Source organism: Hemitrygon akajei, chromosome 31, assembly GCF_048418815.1.
Source record: "Hemitrygon akajei chromosome 31, sHemAka1.3, whole genome shotgun sequence".
In the NCBI taxonomy this organism is placed as follows: Eukaryota; Metazoa; Chordata; class Chondrichthyes; order Myliobatiformes; family Dasyatidae; genus Hemitrygon; species Hemitrygon akajei.
Window position 1 is genome coordinate 1,410,800 of NC_133154.1, and position 21,440 is coordinate 1,432,239.

The 21,440-nt window shown below is 54.9% G+C and overlaps 1 protein-coding gene across 6 annotated transcripts in view; it reads right to left on the reverse strand.

The window, feature by feature from the left end:
- Window positions 1-1,410: 1,410 nt before the first annotated feature.
- Window positions 1,411-21,440, reverse strand: part of LOC140719475 (uncharacterized) — a 159,583-nt gene continuing 139,553 nt past the window's right edge. For 3 of the 6 annotated variants that reach the window (XM_073034175.1, XM_073034176.1, XM_073034174.1), the window contains exons 10-19: window positions 21,065-21,109; window positions 19,876-19,920; window positions 18,525-18,569; window positions 17,445-17,513; window positions 15,109-15,213; window positions 9,554-9,619; window positions 6,302-6,376; window positions 5,366-5,465; window positions 2,539-2,619; window positions 1,411-1,824 (exon numbers count right to left, since the gene is read on the reverse strand). In XM_073034175.1, the coding sequence (XP_072890276.1) occupies window positions 1,596-1,824; window positions 2,539-2,619; window positions 5,366-5,465; window positions 6,302-6,376; window positions 9,554-9,619; window positions 15,109-15,213; window positions 17,445-17,513; window positions 18,525-18,569; window positions 19,876-19,920; window positions 21,065-21,109 (860 nt within the window). In that variant the 3' untranslated portion in view covers window positions 1,411-1,595. The remainder of the gene's footprint in view (window positions 1,825-2,538; window positions 2,620-5,365; window positions 5,466-6,301; window positions 6,377-9,553; window positions 9,620-15,108; window positions 15,214-17,444; window positions 17,514-18,524; window positions 18,570-19,875; window positions 19,921-21,064; window positions 21,110-21,440) is intronic. The other 3 variants (XM_073034177.1, XM_073034179.1, XM_073034178.1) reach the window with 3 other exon arrangements.

A 21,440-nucleotide genomic window follows, 5' to 3' on the forward strand; every position in this document is an offset into this window, starting at 1 on the left:
CATTCCATCCATTCCCAATGGGACCCCACCCCATTCCATCCATTCCCAATGGGCACCCACCCCATTCCATCCATTCCCAATGGGCACCCACCCCATTCCATTCACTCCCAATGGGCACCCACCCCATTCCATTCACTCCCAATGGGACCCACCCCATTCCATCCATTCCCAATGGGACCCACCCCATTCCATCCATTCCCAATGGGCACCCACCCCATTCCATCCATTCCCAATGGGCACCCACCCCATTCCATTCACTCCCAATGGGCACCCACCCCATTCCATTCATTCCCAATGGGCACCCACCCCATTCCATCCATTCCCAATGGGCACCCACCCCATTCCATTCATTCCCAATGGGCACCCACCCCATTCCATCCATTCCCAATGGGCACCCACCCCATTCCATCCATTCCCAATGGGCACCCACCCCATTCCATCCATTCCCAATGGGCACCCACCCCATTCCATTCACTCCCAATGGGCACCCACCCCATTCCATCCATTCCCAATGGGCACCCACCCCATTCCATCCATTCCCAATGGGCACCCACCCCATTCCATTCACTCCCAATGGGCACCCACCCCATTCCATCCATTCCCAATGGGACCCCACCCCATTCCATCCATTCCCAATGGGCACCCACCCCATTCCATCCATTCCCAATGGGCACCCACCCCATTCCATCCATTCCCAATGGGCACCCACCCCATTCCATTCATTCCCAATGGGCACCCACCCCATTCCATCCATTCCCAATGGGCACCCACCCCATTCCATCCATTCCCAATGGGCACCCACCCCATTCCATCCATTCCCAATGGGCACCCACCCCATTCCATTCACTCCCAATGGGCACCCACCCCATTCCATCCATTCCCAATGGGACCCCACCCCATTCCATCCATTCCCAATGGGCACCCACCCCATTCCATCCATTCCCAATGGGCACCCACCCCATTCCATTCATTCCCAATGGGCACCCACCCCATTCCATCCATTCCCAATGGGCACCCACCCCATTCCATCCATTCCCAATGGGCACCCACCCCATTCCATTCACTCCCAATGGGCACCCACCCCATTCCATTCACTCCCAATGGGCACCCACCCCATTCCATCCATTCCCAATGGGCACCCACCCCATTCCATTCACTCCCAATGGGCACCCACCCCATTCCATCCATTCCCAATGGGCACCCACCCCATTCCATTCACTCCCAATGGGCACCCACCCCATTCCATTCACTCCCAATGGGCACCCACCCCATTCCATCCATTCCCAATGGGCACCCACCCCATTCCATTCACTCCCAACAGAACCCCACCCCCACCGTTCCATATAAACACGAGACATCACTTTGTGTAACATTTAATATTGTAAATATCCAGAGAAATGATCACATGATTCAAATGGGGCAGAGGGACGGAGAGGTGTAGGGGAGAGAGTGATGAAAGAATAAAGGAGGGGTGAAGCAGAGTTAGGGAGAGGCTAGGGAAGTGGGAGGGTTGACAGAGACGGGGGAAGGAGGGAATGACAGACAGGGGAGGAGTGTAGGGGAGGGAGGGGATGACAGACAGAGGAAGGAGGGTGTCATGGAGCTGGGGAGGGGTGATAGAGACGGGAGGGAGGGGTTGACAGAGACGGGAGGGAGGGAGTCATGGAGATGGGGAGGGGTGACAGACGGGGAGGGAGGGGTGATAGAGACAGGGGAGGGTGTAAGGTAGAGAGAGTGTCATGGAGTCGGGGAGGGGGATTGGGACCAGTGAAATCCAGATGTGTGTCTGGGTTCAGCGCGGGTTCCTCAGGGCGACCACAACATCTGCAAACACAGGGACAGGGTGGTATCAGGAGGTGGGGAGCTGTGGTCCTGTCAGTCTCCCTCAAACACCCCACCCCATTCATCTGTATCCCTCTGTCCATCTCCTCACCTTTCCCCTCAGTCTCCTCCGTCCATTTTACTCATATTCCATTGTTCCCCATCCTCCATTTACCCCTCCCTTTTATCACTTCCTCTCTCCCTCCCTCTCCCCTTCCCGTTCTCCCTCCATCCACTCCCCTCCTGACACCCTCCCCTTCTCATCCACTATCCTCTCCATTCCGTCCATATCTCCGTCTCCCTCTCCCTCCCCACACACTCCCTGTCTTCACTGCCCTCCCCTCCGCCCCTCTCCTTCTGCTCCACTCGCTCCTTCTTTCCTATCCTCCTCCCCTCACTCTCTCCCTCACCTTTTTTCCCCTATCCCATCCTCGTATACATTCCCTCCCTCCACGTACTCTCCCGCCCTGCTTTTCTCTCCCTCACCTTCCCTTCCTCCACCCCACTACCCACACTCACCTCCAGTCACCTTTCCCCACTCCACCCTCAGTCTATTTCACTTTCCCTCCCTCATTCCACGTCGCCGTCTCACTTCCGACTCTCCCTCCCCTCCCTCTTAACCCTTTACCCATCTCTCTCCCCTGCACTCCCTTCGCTCTTTCATTCGCCCTCTACCCTCCCTCCTGCCCCTCCCCTCTCCCTACTCCCCACACTCACCTGCCAGCCGGCTGTTGCCAGAGGTTTGACCCTTGAACTTGCTCAGGAACAAGAGGCGACATCTCTCCATTCTCAGAGCTTCTGCAGAGAGACCGTCATCCATGAGATCCCCTCTGTCCTTACCTTCCCACCCCCTCCACTCTCACAACTCTGCCCTCCCTGGCCCCTATCCTCCCCACCTCCTCCCTCCACTCTCACAACTCTGCCCTCCCTGGCCCCTATCCTCCCCACCTCCTCCCTCCACTCTCACAACTCTGCCCTCCCTGGCCCCTATCCTCCCCACCTCCTCCCTCCACTCTCACAACTCTGCCCTCCCTGGCCCCTATCCTCCCCACCTCCTCCCTCCACTCTCACAACTCTGCCCTCCCTGGCCCCTATCCTCCCCACCTCCTCCCTCCACTCTCACCCCCTCCACTCTCACAACTCTGCCCTCCCTGGCTCCTATCCTCCCCACCTCCTCCCTCCACTCTCACCCCCTCCACTCTCACCCCCTCCACTCTCACAACTCTGCCCTCCCTGGCCCCTATCCTCCCCACCTCCTCCCTCCACTCTCACAACTCTGCCCTCCCTGGCCCCTATCCTCCCCACCTCCTCCCTCCACTCTCACCCCCTCCACTCTCACAACTCTGCCCTCCCTGGCCCCTATCCTCCCCACCTCCTCCCTCCACTCTCACAACTCTGCCCTCCCTGGCCCCTATCCTCCCCACCTCCTCACTCCACTCTCACAACTCTGCCCTCCCTGGCCCCTATCCACCCCACCTCCTCCCTCCACTCTCACAACTCTGCCCTCCCTGGCCCCTATCCTCCCCACCTCCTCCCTCCACTCTCACAACTCTGCCCTCCCTGGCCCCTATCCTACCCACCTCCTCCCTCCACTCTCACAACTCTGCCCTCCCTGGCCCCTATCCTCCCCACCTCCTCCCTCCACTCTCACAACTCTGCCCTCCCTGGCCCCTATCCTCCCCACCTCCTCCCTCCACTCTCACAACTCTGCCCTCCCTGGCCCCTATCCTCCCCACCTCCTCCCTCCACTCTCACCCCCTCCACTCTCACAACTCTGCCCTCCCTGGCTCCTATCCTCCCCACCTCCTCCCTCCACTCTCACAACTCTGCCCTCCCTGGTCCCTATCCTCCCCACCTCCTCCCTCCACTCTCACAACTCTGCCCTCCCTTGCCCCTATCCTCCCCACCTCCTCCCTCCACTCTCACAACTCTGCCCTCCCTGGCCCCTATCCTCCCCACCTCCTCCCTCCACTCTCACAACTCTGCCCTCCCTGGCCCCTATCCACCCCACCTCCTCCCTCCACTCTCACAACTCTGCCCTCCCTGGCCCCTATCCTCCCCACCTCCTCCCTCCACTCTCACAACTCTGCCCTCCCTGGCCCCTATCCTCCCCACCTCCTCCCTCCACTCTCACAACTCTGCCCTCCCTGGCCCCTATCCTACCCACCTCCTCCCTCCACTCTCACAACTCTGCCCTCCCTGGCCCCTATCCTCCCCACCTCCTCCCTCCACTCTCACAACTCTGCCCTCCCTGGCCCCTATCCTCCCCACCTCCTCCCTCCACTCTCACAACTCTGCCCTCCCTGGCCCCTATCCTCCCCACCTCCTCCCTCCACTCTCACCCCCTCCACTCTCACAACTCTGCCCTCCCTGGCTCCTATCCTCCCCACCTCCTCCCTCCACTCTCACCCCCTCCACTCTCACAACTCTGCCCTCCCTGGCCCCTATCCTCCCCACCTCCTCCCTCCACTCTCACAACTCTGCCCTCCCTGGCCCCTATCCTCCCCACCTCCTCCCTCCACTCTCACAACTCTGCCCTCCCTGGCCCCTATCCTCCCCACCTCCTCCCTCCACTCTCACAACTCTGCCCTCCCTGGCCCCTATCCTCCCCACCTCCTCCCTCCACTCTCACCCTCTCCACTCTCACAGCTCTGCCCTCCCTGGCCCCTATCCTCCCCACCTCCTCCCTCCACTCTCACCCCCTCCACTCTCACAACTCTGCCCTCCCTGGCCCCTATCCTCCCCACCTCCTCCCTCCACTCTCACAACTCTGCCCTCCCTGGCCCCTATCCTCCCCACCTCCTCCCTCCACTCTCACCCCCTCCATTCTCACAACTCTGCCCTCCCTGGCCCCTATCCTCCCCACCTCCTCCCTCCACTCTCACAACTCTGCCCGCCCTGGCCCCTATCCACCCCACCTCCTCCCTCCACTCTCACCCCCTCCACTCCCACAGTTGTGCCCTCCCTGGCCCCTATCCTCCCCACCCCATACTACTGAAATTCTCCCCCTCCTTTCGCCTCTATCCTCTCAATTCCTCCCCCTCCTCTCCTCCCACTCTCCTTACCTTCCCCTCACCTCCTGCCCACACACCCTCCTCACTCTCCTCTCCTCTTCTCTCCCTCTCTCTTCCACTGACCTCTTCCTCCATCTCACCCCTCCCCTCTCTTCATCTCCCTCCCTCCTCTGGACTTGCCCCCTTCCTTTCATCACCCGATCCCCCCTCCCATCTCTCACAGCCCCCACCCCATTTTTCCCTTCTTCCTCCCTCTCAGCCCCTCTCGTTATAATGAGCTAATGAGAATGGAAACAGTGTTCCAGGTGTGGTTTAACCAGAGATTTATTAAGCTTCAACATTACCTCACAGACCCTGAACTCAACGCCTTCTTGACCTCCCTACCAACTTGCACAGCAACTTCCAGAGATCTTTGGTCATATTCCAAAGCGAAAAGCCCCAGCTCACTTGACCTGTCCTCGTAAGACATGCCGAACTCGACACTGCCTCTAGCCCTGCCAGTTTGCATTCTCACTGGATCCCAAGGTCACCTCATCAGCCTGCTGCCTAGTTGCGCACCTTCCTCTGACATCTGCACTGAGCCTGCAGCGGGCACGTTGGAGTAGTCCGAGGATTCCATCTTCTCGTAATCTGGGAGAGAATGCAGGAGGAGGGGTGAAGGTGGGGCAGTATAGAGTTCACTCAGTAGGATTGTGTGATGGGACAGTGTGGAGGGAGTTTCACTCTGTGTCTGACCCCGGGAGTGTGTGATGGGACAGTGTGGAGGGAGTTTCACTCTGTGTCTGACCCCGGGAGTGTGTGATGGGACGGTGTGGAGGGAGCTTCACTCTGTGTCTGACCCCGGGAGTGTGTGATGGGACAGTGTGGAGGGAGTTTCACTCTGTGTCTGACCCCGGGAGTGTGTGATGGGACGGTGTGGAGGGAGATTCACTCTGTGTCTGACCCCGGGAGTGTGTGAGGGGACGGTGTGGAGGGAGCTTCACTCTGTCTGACACTGGGAGTGTGTGAGGGGACGGTGTGGAGGGAGTTTCACTCTGTGTCTGACCCCGGGAGTGTGTGATGGGACGGTGTGGAGGGAGCTTCACTCTGTCTGACACTGGGAGTGTGTGAGGGGACGGTGTGGAGGGAGTTTCACTCTGTGTCTGACCCCGGGAGTGTGTGATGGGACGGTGTGGAGAGAGATTCAGTCTGTGTCTGACCCCGGGAGTGTGTGTTGAGACGGTGTGGAGGGAGTTTCACTCTGTGTCTGACCCCGGGAGTGTGTGATGGGATGATGTGGAGGGAGTTTCACTCTGTGTCTGACCCCGGGAGTGTGTGATGGGAAAGTGTGGAGGGAGATTCACTCTGTGTCTGACCACGAAAGTGTGTGATGTGACAGTGTGGAGGGAGATTCACTCTGTGTCTGACCCCGGGAGTGTGTGATGGGACGGTGTGGAGGGAGATTCAGTCTGTGTAAACACACTGACCTTCATCATCACTGTTCGACTGCTCTTTGTGGTAACTATTCACCTGTCTGCTCATCGGCTCATAGACCTCAGCATCTGGGAAAAGGTGGGAGATATTGTATGGCTGTAACCCCCCCCTCTCACACCACACCCTCCCTCAATATACCCCCTCCCACACCACACCCCTCCCTCAATACACCCCTCATACACCACACCCCCTCCCACAATACACCCCCTCCCCAATACACCCTCCCACACCAGACCCCTCCATCAATACACTCCTCCCACACCACACCCCCTACCACAATACACTCCTCCCAAACCACACCCCCTCCCATAATACACTCCTTCCACACCACACCCCCTCCCACACCAGACCCCTCCCTCAATACACTCATCCCACAGCACAACCCCTCCCACAATACACCCCTCACACACCACACCCCCTCCCGCAATACACTCCTCCCACACCACACCCCCTCCCACAATACACTCCTTCCACACCACAACCCCTCCCTTAATACACCCCTTCCACACCACACCCCCTCCCACAATACACTCCTCCCACACCACACCCCCTCCCTTAATACACTCCTCCCACACCACACCCCATCCCACAATACACCCCTCCCACATCAGACCCCTCCCACAATACACCCATCCCACACCCCCCCCACAATACACTCCTCCCACACCACACCCCCTCCCACAATACACTCCTTCCACACCACACCCCCTCCCACAATACACTCCTCCCACACCACAACCCCTCCCTTAATACACCCCTTCCACACCACACCCCCTCCCACAATACACTCCTCCCACACCACACCCCCTCCCTTAATACACTCCTCCCACACCACACCCCATCCCACAATACACCCCTCCCACACCAGACCCCTCCCACAATACACCCATCCCACACCCCCCCCACAATACACTCCTCCCACACCAGACCCCTCCCTCAATACACCCATCCCACACCCCCCCCCACAATACACTCCTCCCACACCAGACCCCTCCCACAATACACCCATCCCACACCCCCTCCCACAATACACTCCTCCCACACCACTACCCCCTCCCACACCACACCCCCTCACACAATACACCCCTCCTACCCCCAATACACCCCTCCCACACCAGACCCCTCCCTCACTACACCCCCTCCCACAATACACCCCCTCACACAATACACCCCTCCCACCCCCCCAATACACCCCTCCCACACCAGACCCCTCCCTCAATACACCCCCTCCCACAATACACTCCTCCCACACCACAACCCCCTCCCACACCACACCCCTCCCACAATACTCCCCCTCCCACACCAGACCCCTCCCTCAATACACCCCCTCCCACACCCCCCCACAATACACTCCTCCCACACCAGACCCCTCCCTCAATACACCCCCTCCCACACCAGACCCCTCCCTCAATACACCCCCTCCCACAATACACTCCTCCCACACCACACCCCCTCCCACAATACACTCCTCCCACACCACACCCCCTCCCTTAATACACCCCTTCCACACCACACCCCCTCCCACAATACACTACTCCCACACCACACCCCATCCCACAATACACCCCTTCCACACCACACCCCCTCCCACAATACACTCCTCCCACACCACACCCCCTCCCTTAATACACCCCTTCCACACCACACCCCCTCCCACAATACACTCCTCCCACACCACACCCCCTCCCACAGTACACCCCCTCCCTCTCTGCAGACTTCCATTCCCCTCTCAGAAAGTGGTACCACCAGGACTTCAAAACAGCATCAAATGTCCAAGATGGAATCCTCAATCTGAAGGGGAGATTGGGAGACAGAGAGACAGAGGGACACACGGGCAGACAGAGGGGGACAGACAGACAGAGGGACAGGCAGACAGAGGGGGACACACAGACAGAGGGACACACAGACAGAGGGGGACAGACAGACAGGACACAGACAGACAGAGGGGGACAGACAGACAGAGACACCCAGACAGAGGGGGACAGACAGACGGGACACAGACAGACAGAGGGGGACACACAGACAGAGAGGGTGAGAGCTTTCTCAGTAGAGGGGGTAGGAGAGGCTTTCTACCTCATTGTGAACCTTACTGCCTGCCTGCACTTTCTCTGTAACTTTAACTTTATTCTGTGCTCTGTTATCGCTCTGCCTCGATCTGATCTGAGTGAAATCTGCAAGACAGGACGTTTAGTGAGGCTCAGCACCTGTTCCAAGACAGGGTGAAACGTTTTCATGTGCCATCCTGGACAGATCATTTATACAGGAATACATCGAGGTGGGGAAAAGGAATTAGAGAGGGGATGGGGAGGGAGTGGGTTGGAGAGAGGATGGGGAGGGAGAGGGTTGGAGGGGCGATGGGGAGGGAGTGGGTTGGAGAGGGGATGGGGAGGGAGAGGGTTGGAGGGGCGATTCGGAAGGAGTGGGTTGGAGGGGCGATGGGGAGGGAGTGGGTTGGAGAGGGGATGGGGAGGGAGTGGGTTGGAGAGGCGATGGGGAGGGAGTGGGTTGGAGAGGGGATGGGGAGGGAGTGGGTTGGAGAGGCGATGGGGAGGGAGTGGGTTGGAGGGGTGATGGGGAGGGAGTGGGTTGGAGAGGGGATGGGGAGGGAGTGGGTTGGAGAGGGGATGGGGAGGGAGTGGGTTGGAGAGGGGATGGGGAGGGAATGGGTTGGAGGGGTGATGGGGAGGGAGTGGGTTGGAGGCGATGGGGAGGGAGTGGGTTGGAGAGGGGATGGGGAAGGAGTGGGCTGGAGAGGGGATGGGGAGGGAGAGGGTTGGAGAGGCGATGGGGAGGGAATGGGTTGGAGGGGCGATGGGGAGGGAGTGGGTTGGAGAGGGGATGGGGAGGGAGTGGGTTGGAGAGGGGATGGGGAGTGAGTGGGTTGGAGAGGGGATGGGGAGGGAGTGGGTTGGATGGTCGATGGGGAGGGAGTGGGTTGGAGAAGGGATGGGGAGGGAGTGAAACAGGAAGGGAGAGGAGAGGAAGGAGGAAAGAGCAAGGGAGAGAGCGGGAGTGGAAGGTGGAGAGTAGAGGGATGGGGACAAGGTGGAGAGAAGGGGAGCAGGACAGGGGAGGGAGAGGGGGAGGTGAGGGAGGAATGGGGAGAGAGAGGGCAAAGACTGATTTGGACAGTCAGACTCCATCAATCCTCTGCAGCCGAACCTCTGCCACTCCCCATTGTATCTGCTCTTTGACGTTCATGACTCACGCACAACCAGAACCCCCGAGTGAATGAGCGATCTCACCAGTGGCACAGTGAATCTCTGCCTTGGTCTGGAACGGTCCCACGTCAGAATCCGGGTTCATGTAGTCTGGAGATGAAACAGCAGGTTAGAACGTAAAGCTGAGAACGGTGCGGTGAAGGACTGGTCCTTAAACAGCACCTGTGGTGCTGGCCATTTCCACCTCAGAAACACTGTCCACCCTGCCTGGAAGCTCAAAGTAAAATCATTATCAAGCCACATCACACACTACCTAGAGATCGACGACCCTGCAGGCATTTACAGCAAAATGAAGAAATACAACAGAGAAAGAAACCACACATAAACACGGACTGATCAACAATCAGAAGACAAACTCTGCAAATTAGTGAATAAAACTGAGATATGTGTCAGCACTGGTGTCTCCACGGCACTGGTGTCTCAATGGCATTGGTGTCTCCACGGCACTGGTGTCTCAATGGCACTGGTGTCTCAATGACACTGGTGTCTCCACGGCACTGGTGTCTCAATGGCATTGGTGTCTCAATGACACTGGTGTCTCCATGGCACTGGTGTCTCAATGACACTGGTGTCTCCATGGCACTGGTGTCTCAATGGCACTGGTGTCTCCATGGCACTGGTGTCTCCACGGCACTGGTGTCTCCATGGCACTGGTGTCTCCACGGCACTGGTGTCTCCATGGCATTGGTGTCTCAATGACACTGGTGTCTCCATGGCACTGGTGTCTCCATGGCACTGGTGTCTCCATGACACTGGTGTCTCAATGGCACTGGTGTCTCAATGGCACTGGTGTCTCCACAGCACTGGTGTCTCAATGGCACTGGTGTCTCAATGGCACTGGTGTTTCCATGACACTGGTGTCTCAATGACACTGGTGTTTCCATGACACTGGTGTCTCCATGGCACTGGTGTGTCAATGACACTGGTGTCTCAATGGCACTGGTGTCTCAATGACACTGGTGTCTCCATGGCACTGGTGTCTCCATGGCACTGGTGTCTCAATGACACTGGTGTCTCCATGGCACTGGTGTCTCAATGGCACTGGTGTCTCCACAGCACTGGTGTCTCCACGGCACTGGTGTCTCAATGGCACTGGTGTCTCCACGGCACTGGTGTCTCCACGGCACTGGTGTCTCCATGGCACTGGTGTCTCAATGACACTGGTGTCTCAATGACACTGGTGTTTCCATGGCACTGGTGTTTCCATGACACTGGTGTCTCAATGGCACTGGTGTCTCAATGGCACTGGTGTCTCAATGACACTGGTGTCTCCACGGCACTGGTGTCTCAATGGCACTGGTGTCTCAATGACACTGGTGTCTCCATGACACTGGTGTCTCAATGGCACTGGTGTCTCAATGACACTGGTGTTTCCACGACACTGGTGTCTCCACGGCACTGGTGTCTCAATGGCACTGGTGTCTCCACGGCACTGGTGTCTCAAGGACACTGGTGTCTCCACGGCACTGGTGTTTCCATGACACTGGTGTCTCAATGGCACTGGTGTCTCAATGACACTGGTGTCTCCATGGCACTGGTGTCTCAATGACACTGGTGTCTCCACGGCACTGGTGTCTCCAGGGCACTGGTGTATCCATGGCACTGGTGTCTCAATGGCACTGGTGTCTCAATGACACTGGTGTCTCAATGGCACTGGTGTCTCAACGACACTGGTGTCTCAACGGCACTGGTGTCTCAATGGCACTGGTGTCTCCACAGCACTGGTGTCTCAATGACACTGGTGTCTCAATGGCACTGGTGTCTCAATGGCACTGGTGTCTCCACTGCACTGGTGTCTCCATGACACTGGTGTCTCAATGACACTGGTGTCTCAATGGCACTGGTGTCTCCACGGCACTGGTGTCTCAAGGACACTGGTGTCTCCACGGCACTGGTGTCTCAATGGCACTGGTGTCTCCACCGCACTGGTGTCTCCACCGCACTGGTGTCTCCACGACACTGGTGTCTCCACGGCACTGGTGTCTGAATGACACTGGTGTCTCAATGACACTGGTGTCTCCACCGCACTGGTGTCTCAATGACACTGGTGTCTCCACGGCACTGGTGTCTGAATGACACTGGTGTCTCAATGACACTGGTGTCTCCACGGCACTGGTGTCTCCACCGCACTGGTGTCTCCACGGCACTGGTGTCTCCACGGCACTGGTGTCTGAATGACACTGGTGTCTCCACGGCAGGCTGAGCTGCAGCTGGTCTGAACTCTCCACGGCGCTGGGCACCTACACGAGTCTGTCAGAGCTTTAGACGACACGCTGACTCTACGCAAACTTCTACGAAAGTAGAGGCGTTATTGTGCCTACTTTGTGATAGCGCTTACCTGCTGGTCCCAGGATAGATCCTCTGATACGGTAACACAAGGAATTTTAAGTTACTGACCCTCTCCACCCCATTCTTCTACTGAGGACGGACTCAAGGATTCGGGCTTCATCCTCTTGTGGTCAATAACCCTCTGGTTTTGCTGATGTTGAGTGAGAGGTTGCTGAGAAGCATCACTCAACCAGATTGTCAGTCTCTGTCCTATACGTTGATTCATCACCACTTTGACTTGGCCAATGACGGTGATGCCGTCAGCAAATTTAAATATGGCGTTGGAGTTGAACTTTGCCTCACAGTCACTGGCATAGACCAAATAGACTGGGTCCTTAAACGGACGTGCTCTGGTATTGGGTGATTGCCAGCTGGGAAAAGGTGCTGGCCATCACACTCTACGTATTGTATCATCTTGTACACCTCTATCAAGTCAGCTTTCATCCTCCTTCACCCCAAAGAGAAAAGCCGTGGCTCTTTCAAACTATCCTCCTAAAATATGCTCTCCAATCCAGGCAGCATCCTATGAATCTCCTCTGCATCCTCTCTAATCCAGGCAGCATCCTGGTGAATCTTCTCTGCATCCTCTCTAATCCAGGCAGCATCCTGGTGAATCTCCTCTGCACCCTCTCTAATCCAGGTAGCATCCTAGTGAATCTCCTCTGCGCCCACTCTAATCCAGGCAGCATCCTGGTAAATCTCCTCTGAAATCTCTCTAATCCAGGCAGCATCCTGGTGAATCTCCTCTGCACCCTCTCTAGTCCAGGCAGCATCCTGGTGAATCTCCTCTGAAATCTCTCTAATCCAGGCAGCATCCTGGTGAATCTCCTCTGCACCCTCTCCAATCCAGGCAGCATCCTGGTGAATCTCCTCTGCACCCTCTCCAATCCAGGCAGCATCCTGGTGAATCTCCTCTGCACCCTCTCCAATCCAGGCAGCAACCTGGTGAATCTCCTCTGCACCCTCTCTAATCCAGGCAGCATCCTGGTGAATCTCCTCTGCACCCTCTCTAAAGCTTCCACATCAGAACTCAGAAATGAACACAGTATTCCAGGTGTGGTCTAACCAGAGTTTTATGGAGCTGCAACATTACCTCACGGCCTTTGAAATCAATCCCCTGACGATTGAAGACCGCCTTGTCATACACCTTCATGAACACCCCATCGATGCATGGTAACTTTGTGGGACCCAAAAATCCCTCTTTTGCTCCACACAGTCAAGAATCGAACCGTTAATCTTGTACTCTGCCTTCAAGTTTGACTTTCCACAGTGAATCACAATACTTTTCTGGGTAGAAGTCCATCTGCCACTTGTCTGTATCCTGTGAATGTCCCATTGTAACCTGCAATGTTCAACACTATCCACAACACCATTAACGTTTGTGTCATCTGTAAACACTGCCACAAAGTAACTGAAACACTCCCGTGCATACAGCCTTTGTTGTCACACCACTGGAATAAAGACAGATGAGAAAAAGTTTACAAAATGTGAAACATTTTCTTTATTGTACTGTATTTCATTACAGGCCCCTGAAAGTCCAACCCTACGTCTCCATGGTGAGAGGTGGAAACGGGTGAGACTGGTCAACAGGGCTCTGCTGGAGCTGTACAGGCCAATCCCTTGTACAATGGATTGTGGAAACATTGATGAACTCCAACCAGAGCATCGACTTTGGACGGGAAGTCATCAATAGCTTATGCTCCACTGGGAGCCAAGGGCCCAAAAAGAAAAAGATCTTGTTATACCCTTCAATTAATAAATAAAATCAAAAGTACATGATTTTTCAATTTTCATTATAAATATTCATAATATGCATTTTACAAAAAATAACATTTAAAGAGTTGTGCAGGTTTCAGGCCCTGTAAAAATTTCCTGTTCAGAACAATGTTTGGTCCACGCAGCTGGTAAAAAAATACAGAACGTTGTCCGCAAACTTTCTAACCCACCGTTCCAATTCTTCATCCAAGCCATTTATAAAAATCACAAAGAGCAGGATCCCTGTGGAACTCCACCGGTTATCAACCTTCAGGCAGAGTACTGCCACCTTCTACCATCAGTGGACAAGCCAATTCTGAATCCACTCAGCCGGGTTTCCCTGAATAACCTCATGAATTTCAGAATGGGCTTACCATGGGGCGCCTTATCGAGTGTGGTATAACCAGAGTTACTAAAACTCATACACACCACATCCACTGGTGGATCTCCATCAACCTCGTACTCTGCCTCAAGTTTAACCTCTGAAAGTGAATCACTTCACACTTCTCCAAATTGAACAGCATCTGCACGTATCTCTCTCACACACACACACACACACACACACACACACACACACACACACAGACACACACACACACACACACCACACACACACACACACACACACACACACAGACACACACACACTCATACTCACACACACACACTCACACTCTCACACACACACACACTCATACACACAGACACACACACACACACACACACACACTCATACTCACACACACACACTCACACTCTCACACACACACACACTCATACACACAGACACACACACACACACTCACACACACACACAGACACACACACACACACATCACACACACACACACACTCACACACACACACAGACACACTCACACACACACACACACACACACACACACACACATACATTGATTTTGGAGGTGAGGGAGGTTCAGCTTATGATGAGAGATTGAGCTGTCTGGGACAGTATTGACTGGAATTCTGAAGAATGAGAGGGGATCTTAAAGAAACATATAAAATTCTGAAAGTTAAGGATAAGATAGAGGCAGGAAAGTTGCTTCGACTGGTAGGTGAGACTAGAACGAGGGGTCACAGCCTCAATATTCAGATGAGGAGAAACTGCTTTTCCCAGAGAGTACTGAATCTGTGGAATTCTCTGTCCAGGGGAGCCGTACATGCTAGAACAGAGGAGATTGTTTGCATCGCAGGGAAATTAAGATTTATGGGGAGAAGTTAGGTAGGTGAAGCTGAGTCCATGGCTACACCAGCCGTGATCTTACAGAGTCATGGAACAGCTCGATGGGCCAAATGGCTGACTCTGACTCCTGTTCTGTCTGTCACCCCGCACCTACCTACACAATCTTTAGGCAGTTATCTTCCCACCCGTTCTCAATGGCCCGTGGGGTCTCTCCTGTGGACACCCCCCCCCCCCCACCCCTGCCTCAGGACTGCTGACAAACTTCACCTCCGCCCGATGGGACCAGACTCACCTCCTTCACTGTCGAGGCTCACTCTGGACTTGCCGCTAGGGATGGCGTAGACCATGTCCTCTCCCATCTTCTTGCTGACCACCGCTGGGGGAGTCCACAATGGATCTGGGCAGAGGGTCAGTGAGGGGGAGGAGGGAGAGGAAGGGGAGGAGGGGAGAGGAGAGGAGGCGATGATAGGGAAGGGAAGAGAATAATTTTCAGGGTCTTCAGAAATCTCCAATTCCAAACTGTGGGCTGGTGGTTTGCACAGAAAGATCCCACGGAGTGTGGGGACGACCAGCAGACCTGATTGGTCCGTTTCCCTCCCTCTTTGCAGCCCCCTCTGTCGCCCCCTTGCCACGCCTTCCCTTGCCCCTCACCAGCCCCTCTTTCTCCCTCCCTTCTCACCATCCCGCTGCCTCCTGCTTACTTACCGTCCTTTCCCCTCCTGGTATGTCACCCCTCCTTCTCGTTGTCACCTCTCCTCCCATCTCCCACACACTCCCTCGCATAGAGCACAGAAAGAGACCCTTCGTCCCAACCAGTTCATACTGGCCCAGATCGTCCCATATATCCACGTTCTACCATATTCCTCCCAACCCCTCGGTTAACGGTGGGGGCCCAACGCCACAAAAAGCTTGGGAATTCCTGGTCTAAACCTTTCCCGTCCTTGTACCTGTTTGAGTGTCTTAAACATCGTTAACGAACCTGCCTCAATCACTTCCTCTGGCAGCTCATTCCAGATGCAGACCACCCTCTGGGTGATAAAGTTGCCCCTCAGGTCCCTATTAAATCTCTCCCCTCTCACCTTAACCCTGGGGAAAATGACTGTGTGCTTTCACCCTATCTGTGCCCCTTGTGGATTTTTACACCTCTGTAAGGTCACTCCTTGGTCTCCTGCACTCTAAGGAATAAAATCCCACCCTCTCTCCATAACTCAGTCCCTCGAGTCCAGGCAACAGCCTCGTAAATCTCTCTGCATTCTCACCAGCACAAAGGCTTCTTTCCTAGAGCAGGGTGACCGAAGTGCAGTCACCATTTGTACACCCCTGTACTCACCCTGTCTACCTGTGAATCCACTCTGGTGGAACCATCCCTCTGCCCTACCACAGAGACCCTGCTGTTCACTGTGAAAATCCTGCCCTGAACACAACTCCTTGCACTGATCCGAACGACGTAAACTCCATTTGCCACTCCACGGCTCCCTTCGTAAATCCTGAACTCCATCTGCCACTTCTCGCCCAGCTCTGCATCTGTCACTGTCCTGTTGTAACCTATGACAACTTTCTACACTATCCACGACACCAACCAACCTTGTGCCATCCACGATTTACTAACACCCTTCCACTTCAAAGTCATTTATAAAGATCTCAAAGAGTGGGTCACCGACCTCCAGGCAGAAACTCCATCAACTACCACCGCCCGCCTGTCTGTGGTGCTGTGAGAAAATACTTGCTGTTTCATTTGTCAGCAAAGGTTAATTTGCAGGTTGAATCGGTGCTGAGGAAGGCAAATGCAATGTTCACATTGATTTTGAGAGGGCTAGAATATAAGAGCAGGGGTGTAATGCTGAAGCTTTATAAGGTCAGACCACACTTGGAGCATTGTGAGCAATTTTGGGCCCCTTATCTAAGAAAAGATGTGCTGGCATTGGAGACAGTCCAGAGGAGGTTCATCACCAGGGTGATTGAAGAGCGTTTGATGGCTCTGGCACAGTACTCACTGGAGTTTAGAAGAATGAGGGGAGAATCTGTCGAATATTCAAAGGCCCAGGCAGAGTGAATTTGCAAAGGATGTTTCCCATGGTGGGGGAAGTCTAGGACCAACGTGCCCAGCCTTGGAATAGAGGGACATCCATTTAGAACAGAGATGAGGAGGAATTTCTTCAGCCAGAGTGTAGTGAATCTGGGGAATTCATTGCCACAGACAGCTGTGGAAGCCAAGTCATTGGGTGTATTTAAAACTGAGGTTGATAGGTTCTTGATGAGCCAGGGCATCAAAGGTTACAGGGAGAAGGCAGGAGAGTGGGATTGAGAGGGATAATAAATCAGCCATGATAGAACAGACTCAATGGGCTGAATGGCCACGTTCTGCTCCTATGTCTTATGGTCTTAATGAATCAATGATCAACAAAATCTGGGGTCGCTTGCTGTGGTTTTACCAACACAGCCCTAACTGATCAAGTTATGTTACCACAAACATCAGTAACACAAGCTACAGGGTATATGACCACAATGTTACAGTGCTGGCCCCTGCAGAGGGTTAGGGTTAGGGGTAAACATGCTCCCACGTTTACTCTCAGCAGCGCTGGGAGAGAGGCCTCACACACAGAACCAAGGTGAGACAAGGGTACTCACCTGCAGTGTAGAGAACCTGAGCCTTCGTGGTCTCCTGGGTTCCCGAGTTGGCATGTAGCTTCATGCGCCCTGCAGGGTGAGCAATGGGGTACAAGAGATGATGAATCCACGGCGGGAGCCTTAAACCTCGAGAGGGCGAGATTATAAAGCAAGAGTGCAATGTACCCGGTAAAGGTGGCATACGACACGTTTGTACCCAGTAAAGGTGGCATACGGCACGTTTGTACCCGGTAAAGATGGCATACGACACGTTTGTACCCGGTAAAGGTGGCATACGACACGTTTGTACCCGGTAAAGATGGCATACGGCACGTTTGTACACGGTAAAGATGGCATACGGCACGTTTGTACACGGTAAAGATGGCATACGACTCGTTTGTACCCGGTAAAGGTGGCATACGGCACGTTTGTACACGGTAAAGATGGCATACGACACATTTGTACACGGTAAAGGTGGCATACGACTCGTTTGTACCCGGTAAAGATGGCTTGCCTTTATCAGAGGAGGAAGTAAATTCAAGTCAGGCCGTTGTGTTTGAAGATGGAAGCTGAGGGGAGAGCTGACAGAGGCTGATAAGATTATCAGAGGAACAGATAGAGTAGACAGCTGGGATCTATTTCCCCAGGATGGAAACGTCCGTACCAGATGGAATGTTTAAAGCAAGGCGGAGATGTGCAGGATAACGATTCTTTTACAGAGACTGATGACTCTGAGAATGTGGTCCCAGGGTGATGGTGCAGACAGATATCACATAGGTGTTTAAGAGGCTGTTAGACAGGTGAAGGTGTGGGGAATGGATATTTTGTAGGCAGAAGAGATTTTAATTTGGCACTGTGTGTGGCACAAAGGCCCTGTTTCTGTTGTTCAGAGAGGATGGGCCATCTCACCAACTGCTCTCAGACACTGGGCAGTCATCTATCAAGCACAGGTATAAATTACAGTGGCCCCGGTCTGTGGGCAGACAGTCAGCTCTTGCAGCCGTCTAGCCACACAGACAGTGGGCATGGGAGTCAGTCTGTCCCATGGTGTCGGCAGTAGGGGGGAGTGTGGGGACAGGGTCAAAGCAAGTCAGTCCTCACCCTCTGAAGAAGCACTTCCAGCGTCGGACTCTGGGTTCAGGTAATCTGCAAGGAGAGGGGGAGGGTGGGGGGAAAATGAGAGGGAGAGGGGAAATGAGAGACACAGGGGAGGGGGAATGAGAGGTGGAGGAGAGGGGGAATGAGAGGGAAAGGTGGAGAGGAAGGAGGAGGGGATAACGAGAGGTCACAGAAAGGGGAAGATGAAGAGACGTGGAGGTGTAGAAAGAGACAGAGAGGGAGAGGGGATAAGAGGAAGGGAAAGGGGGTTGAAGGGAGAGAAAGACGAGGGGGGATGAGGGGACACAGGGAGGAGGGAGAGGGAGAAGCGGAGAGAAAGGAGCAAACAACAACAGTTCAGACATTTTATTCACAACAGCCCAACGTGTCCCTCCATCTCTACCTGCCCCATCTGATTACATTCACCAGTTAATTCAAAGGTTCTGCATAGCTTGTCAGTGGAGTGTGTCAGTATTCACAGGGGTCCTGGGGAGTGTGTCGGTATTCACAGGGTGTCCCGGGGAGTGTGTCGGTATTTACAGGGGGTCCCGGGGAGTGTGTCGGTATTCACAGGGGTCCTGGGGAGTGTGTCGGTATTTACAGGGTGTCCCGGGGAGCGTGTCGGTATTTACAGGGGGTCCCGGGGAGTGTGTCGTTATTTACAGGGGGTCCCGGGGAGTGTGTCAGTATTTACAGGGGTCCCGGGGAGTGTGTCGGTATTCACAGGGGGTCCCGGGGAGTGTGTCGGTATTTACAGGGTGTCCTGGGGAGTGTGTCGGTATTTACAGGGGGACCCGGGGAGTGCGTCGGTATTCACAGGGTGTCCTGGGGAGTGTGTTGGTATTTACAGGGGCTGCAGAGGAGTGTGTCGGTATTTACAGGGTGTCCCGGGGAGTGTGTCGGTATTTACAGGGTGTCTCGGGGAGCGTGTCGGTATTCACAGGGGTCCCGGGGAGAGTGTCGGTATTTACAGGGGGTCCCGGGGAGAGTGTCGGTATTTACAGGGGGTGCAGAGGAGTGTGTTGGTATTTATAGAGAGTCTCGGGGAATGTATTGTTATTTATGGGGGGTCCTGGGAGCCTTTGGGATTTGCAGGGTGACCTGGGGAGTGTGCTGTTGTGTTTTGAGAGTCCTGTTGTTCGGAGAGGATGGGCCATCTCACCAACTGCTCTCAGACACTGGGCAGTCATCTATAAAGCACAGGCATAGATCACTGTGGCCCTGGTCTGTGGGCAGACAGTCAGCACTTGCAGCCGTCTAGACACACAGACAGTGGGCATGGGAGTCAGTCTGTCCCATGGTGTCGGCAGTAGGGGGGAGTGTGGGGACAGGGTCAAAGCAAGTCAGTCCTCACCCTCTGAAGAAGCACTTCCAGCGTCGGACTCTGGGTTCAGGTAATCTGCAAGGAGAGGGGAGGCCAGGGTAAGAGGGGGAGGGCAGGGGGAGAGGGGGAGGGGGAGGTGAGGGGGGGAGGGTGAGGTGAGGGGGGAGAGGGGGAGGGCAGGGGGAGAGGGGGAGGTGGAGAGCGAATGGGAGGGGGAGAGAGAGGAATGGGAAGTGGTGGAATGAGGGGGAGTGAGATGGGGAAAGAGAGGTGGAGGGGGATTGAGAGGGAAAGGTGGAGAGGAAGGAGGAGGGGGTAACGAGAGGTCACAGAAAGTGGAAGGGGAAGTGACATGGAGGTGTAGAAAGAGACAGAGGGAGAGGGGATAAGAGGAAGGAAAAGGGGGTTGGAGGGAGAGAAAGACAGCGGGGGGATGAGGGGACACAGGGAGAAGAGGAGAGAAAGGAGCAAACAACAACAGTTCAGACATTTTATTCACAACAGCCCAACATGTTCCTCCATCTCCATCTGCCCCATCTGATTACATTCACCAGTTAAGTGGAGTGGAGTGGAGTATATCGGTATTTACAGGGGGTCCTGGGGAGTGTGTCGGTATTTACAGGGGGTCCCGGGGAGTGTGTCAGTATTTACAGGGGGTCCCGGGGAGTGTGTCGGTATTTACAGGGGGTCCCGGGGAGTGTGTCAGGATTTACAGGGGGTCCCGGGGAGTGTGTCAGGATTTACAGGGTGTCCTGGGGAGTGTGTCAGTATTTACAGGGGGTCCCGGGGAGTGTGTCGGTATTTACAGGGTGTCTCGGGGAGCATGTCGGTATTCACAGGGGTCCCGGGGAGAGTGTCGGTATTTACAGGGGGTGCAGAGGAGTGTGTTGGTATTTATAGAGAGTCTCGGGGAATGTATTGTTATTTATAGGGGGTCCTGGGAGCCTTTGGGATTTGCAGGGTGACCTGGGGAGTGTGCTGTTGTGTTTTGGGAGTCCTGTTGTTTGGAGAGGATGGGCCATCTCACCAACTGCTCTCAGACACTGGACAGTCATCTATAAAGCACAGGCATAGATCACTGTGGCCCTGGTCTGTGGGCAGACAGTCAGCACTTGCAGCCGTCTAGACACACAGACAGTGGGCATGGGAGTCAGTCTGTCCCATGGTGTCGGCAGTAGGGGGGAGTGTGGGGACAGGGTCAAAGCAAGTCAGTCCTCACCCTCTGAAGAAGCACTTCCAGCGTCGGACTCTGGGTTCAGGTAATCTGCAAGGAGAGGGGAGGCCAGGGTAAGAGGGGGAGGGCAGGGGGAGAGGGTGAGGCAAGAGGGGGGAGGGCAGGGAAGGGCAAGAGGGAGGAGGGACAGGGAGATGGAGAGAGAAAGGAGCAAATAACAACAGTTCAGACATTTTATTCACAACAGCCCAACGTGTCCCTCCATCTCTACCTGCCCCATCTGATTACATTCACCAGTTAATTCAAAGGTTCTGCATAGCTTGTCAGAGGAGTATGTCAGTATTTACAGGGGGTCCCGGGGAGTGTGTCGGTATTTACAGGGGTCCTGGGGAGTGTGTCGGTATTTACAGGGGGACCCGGG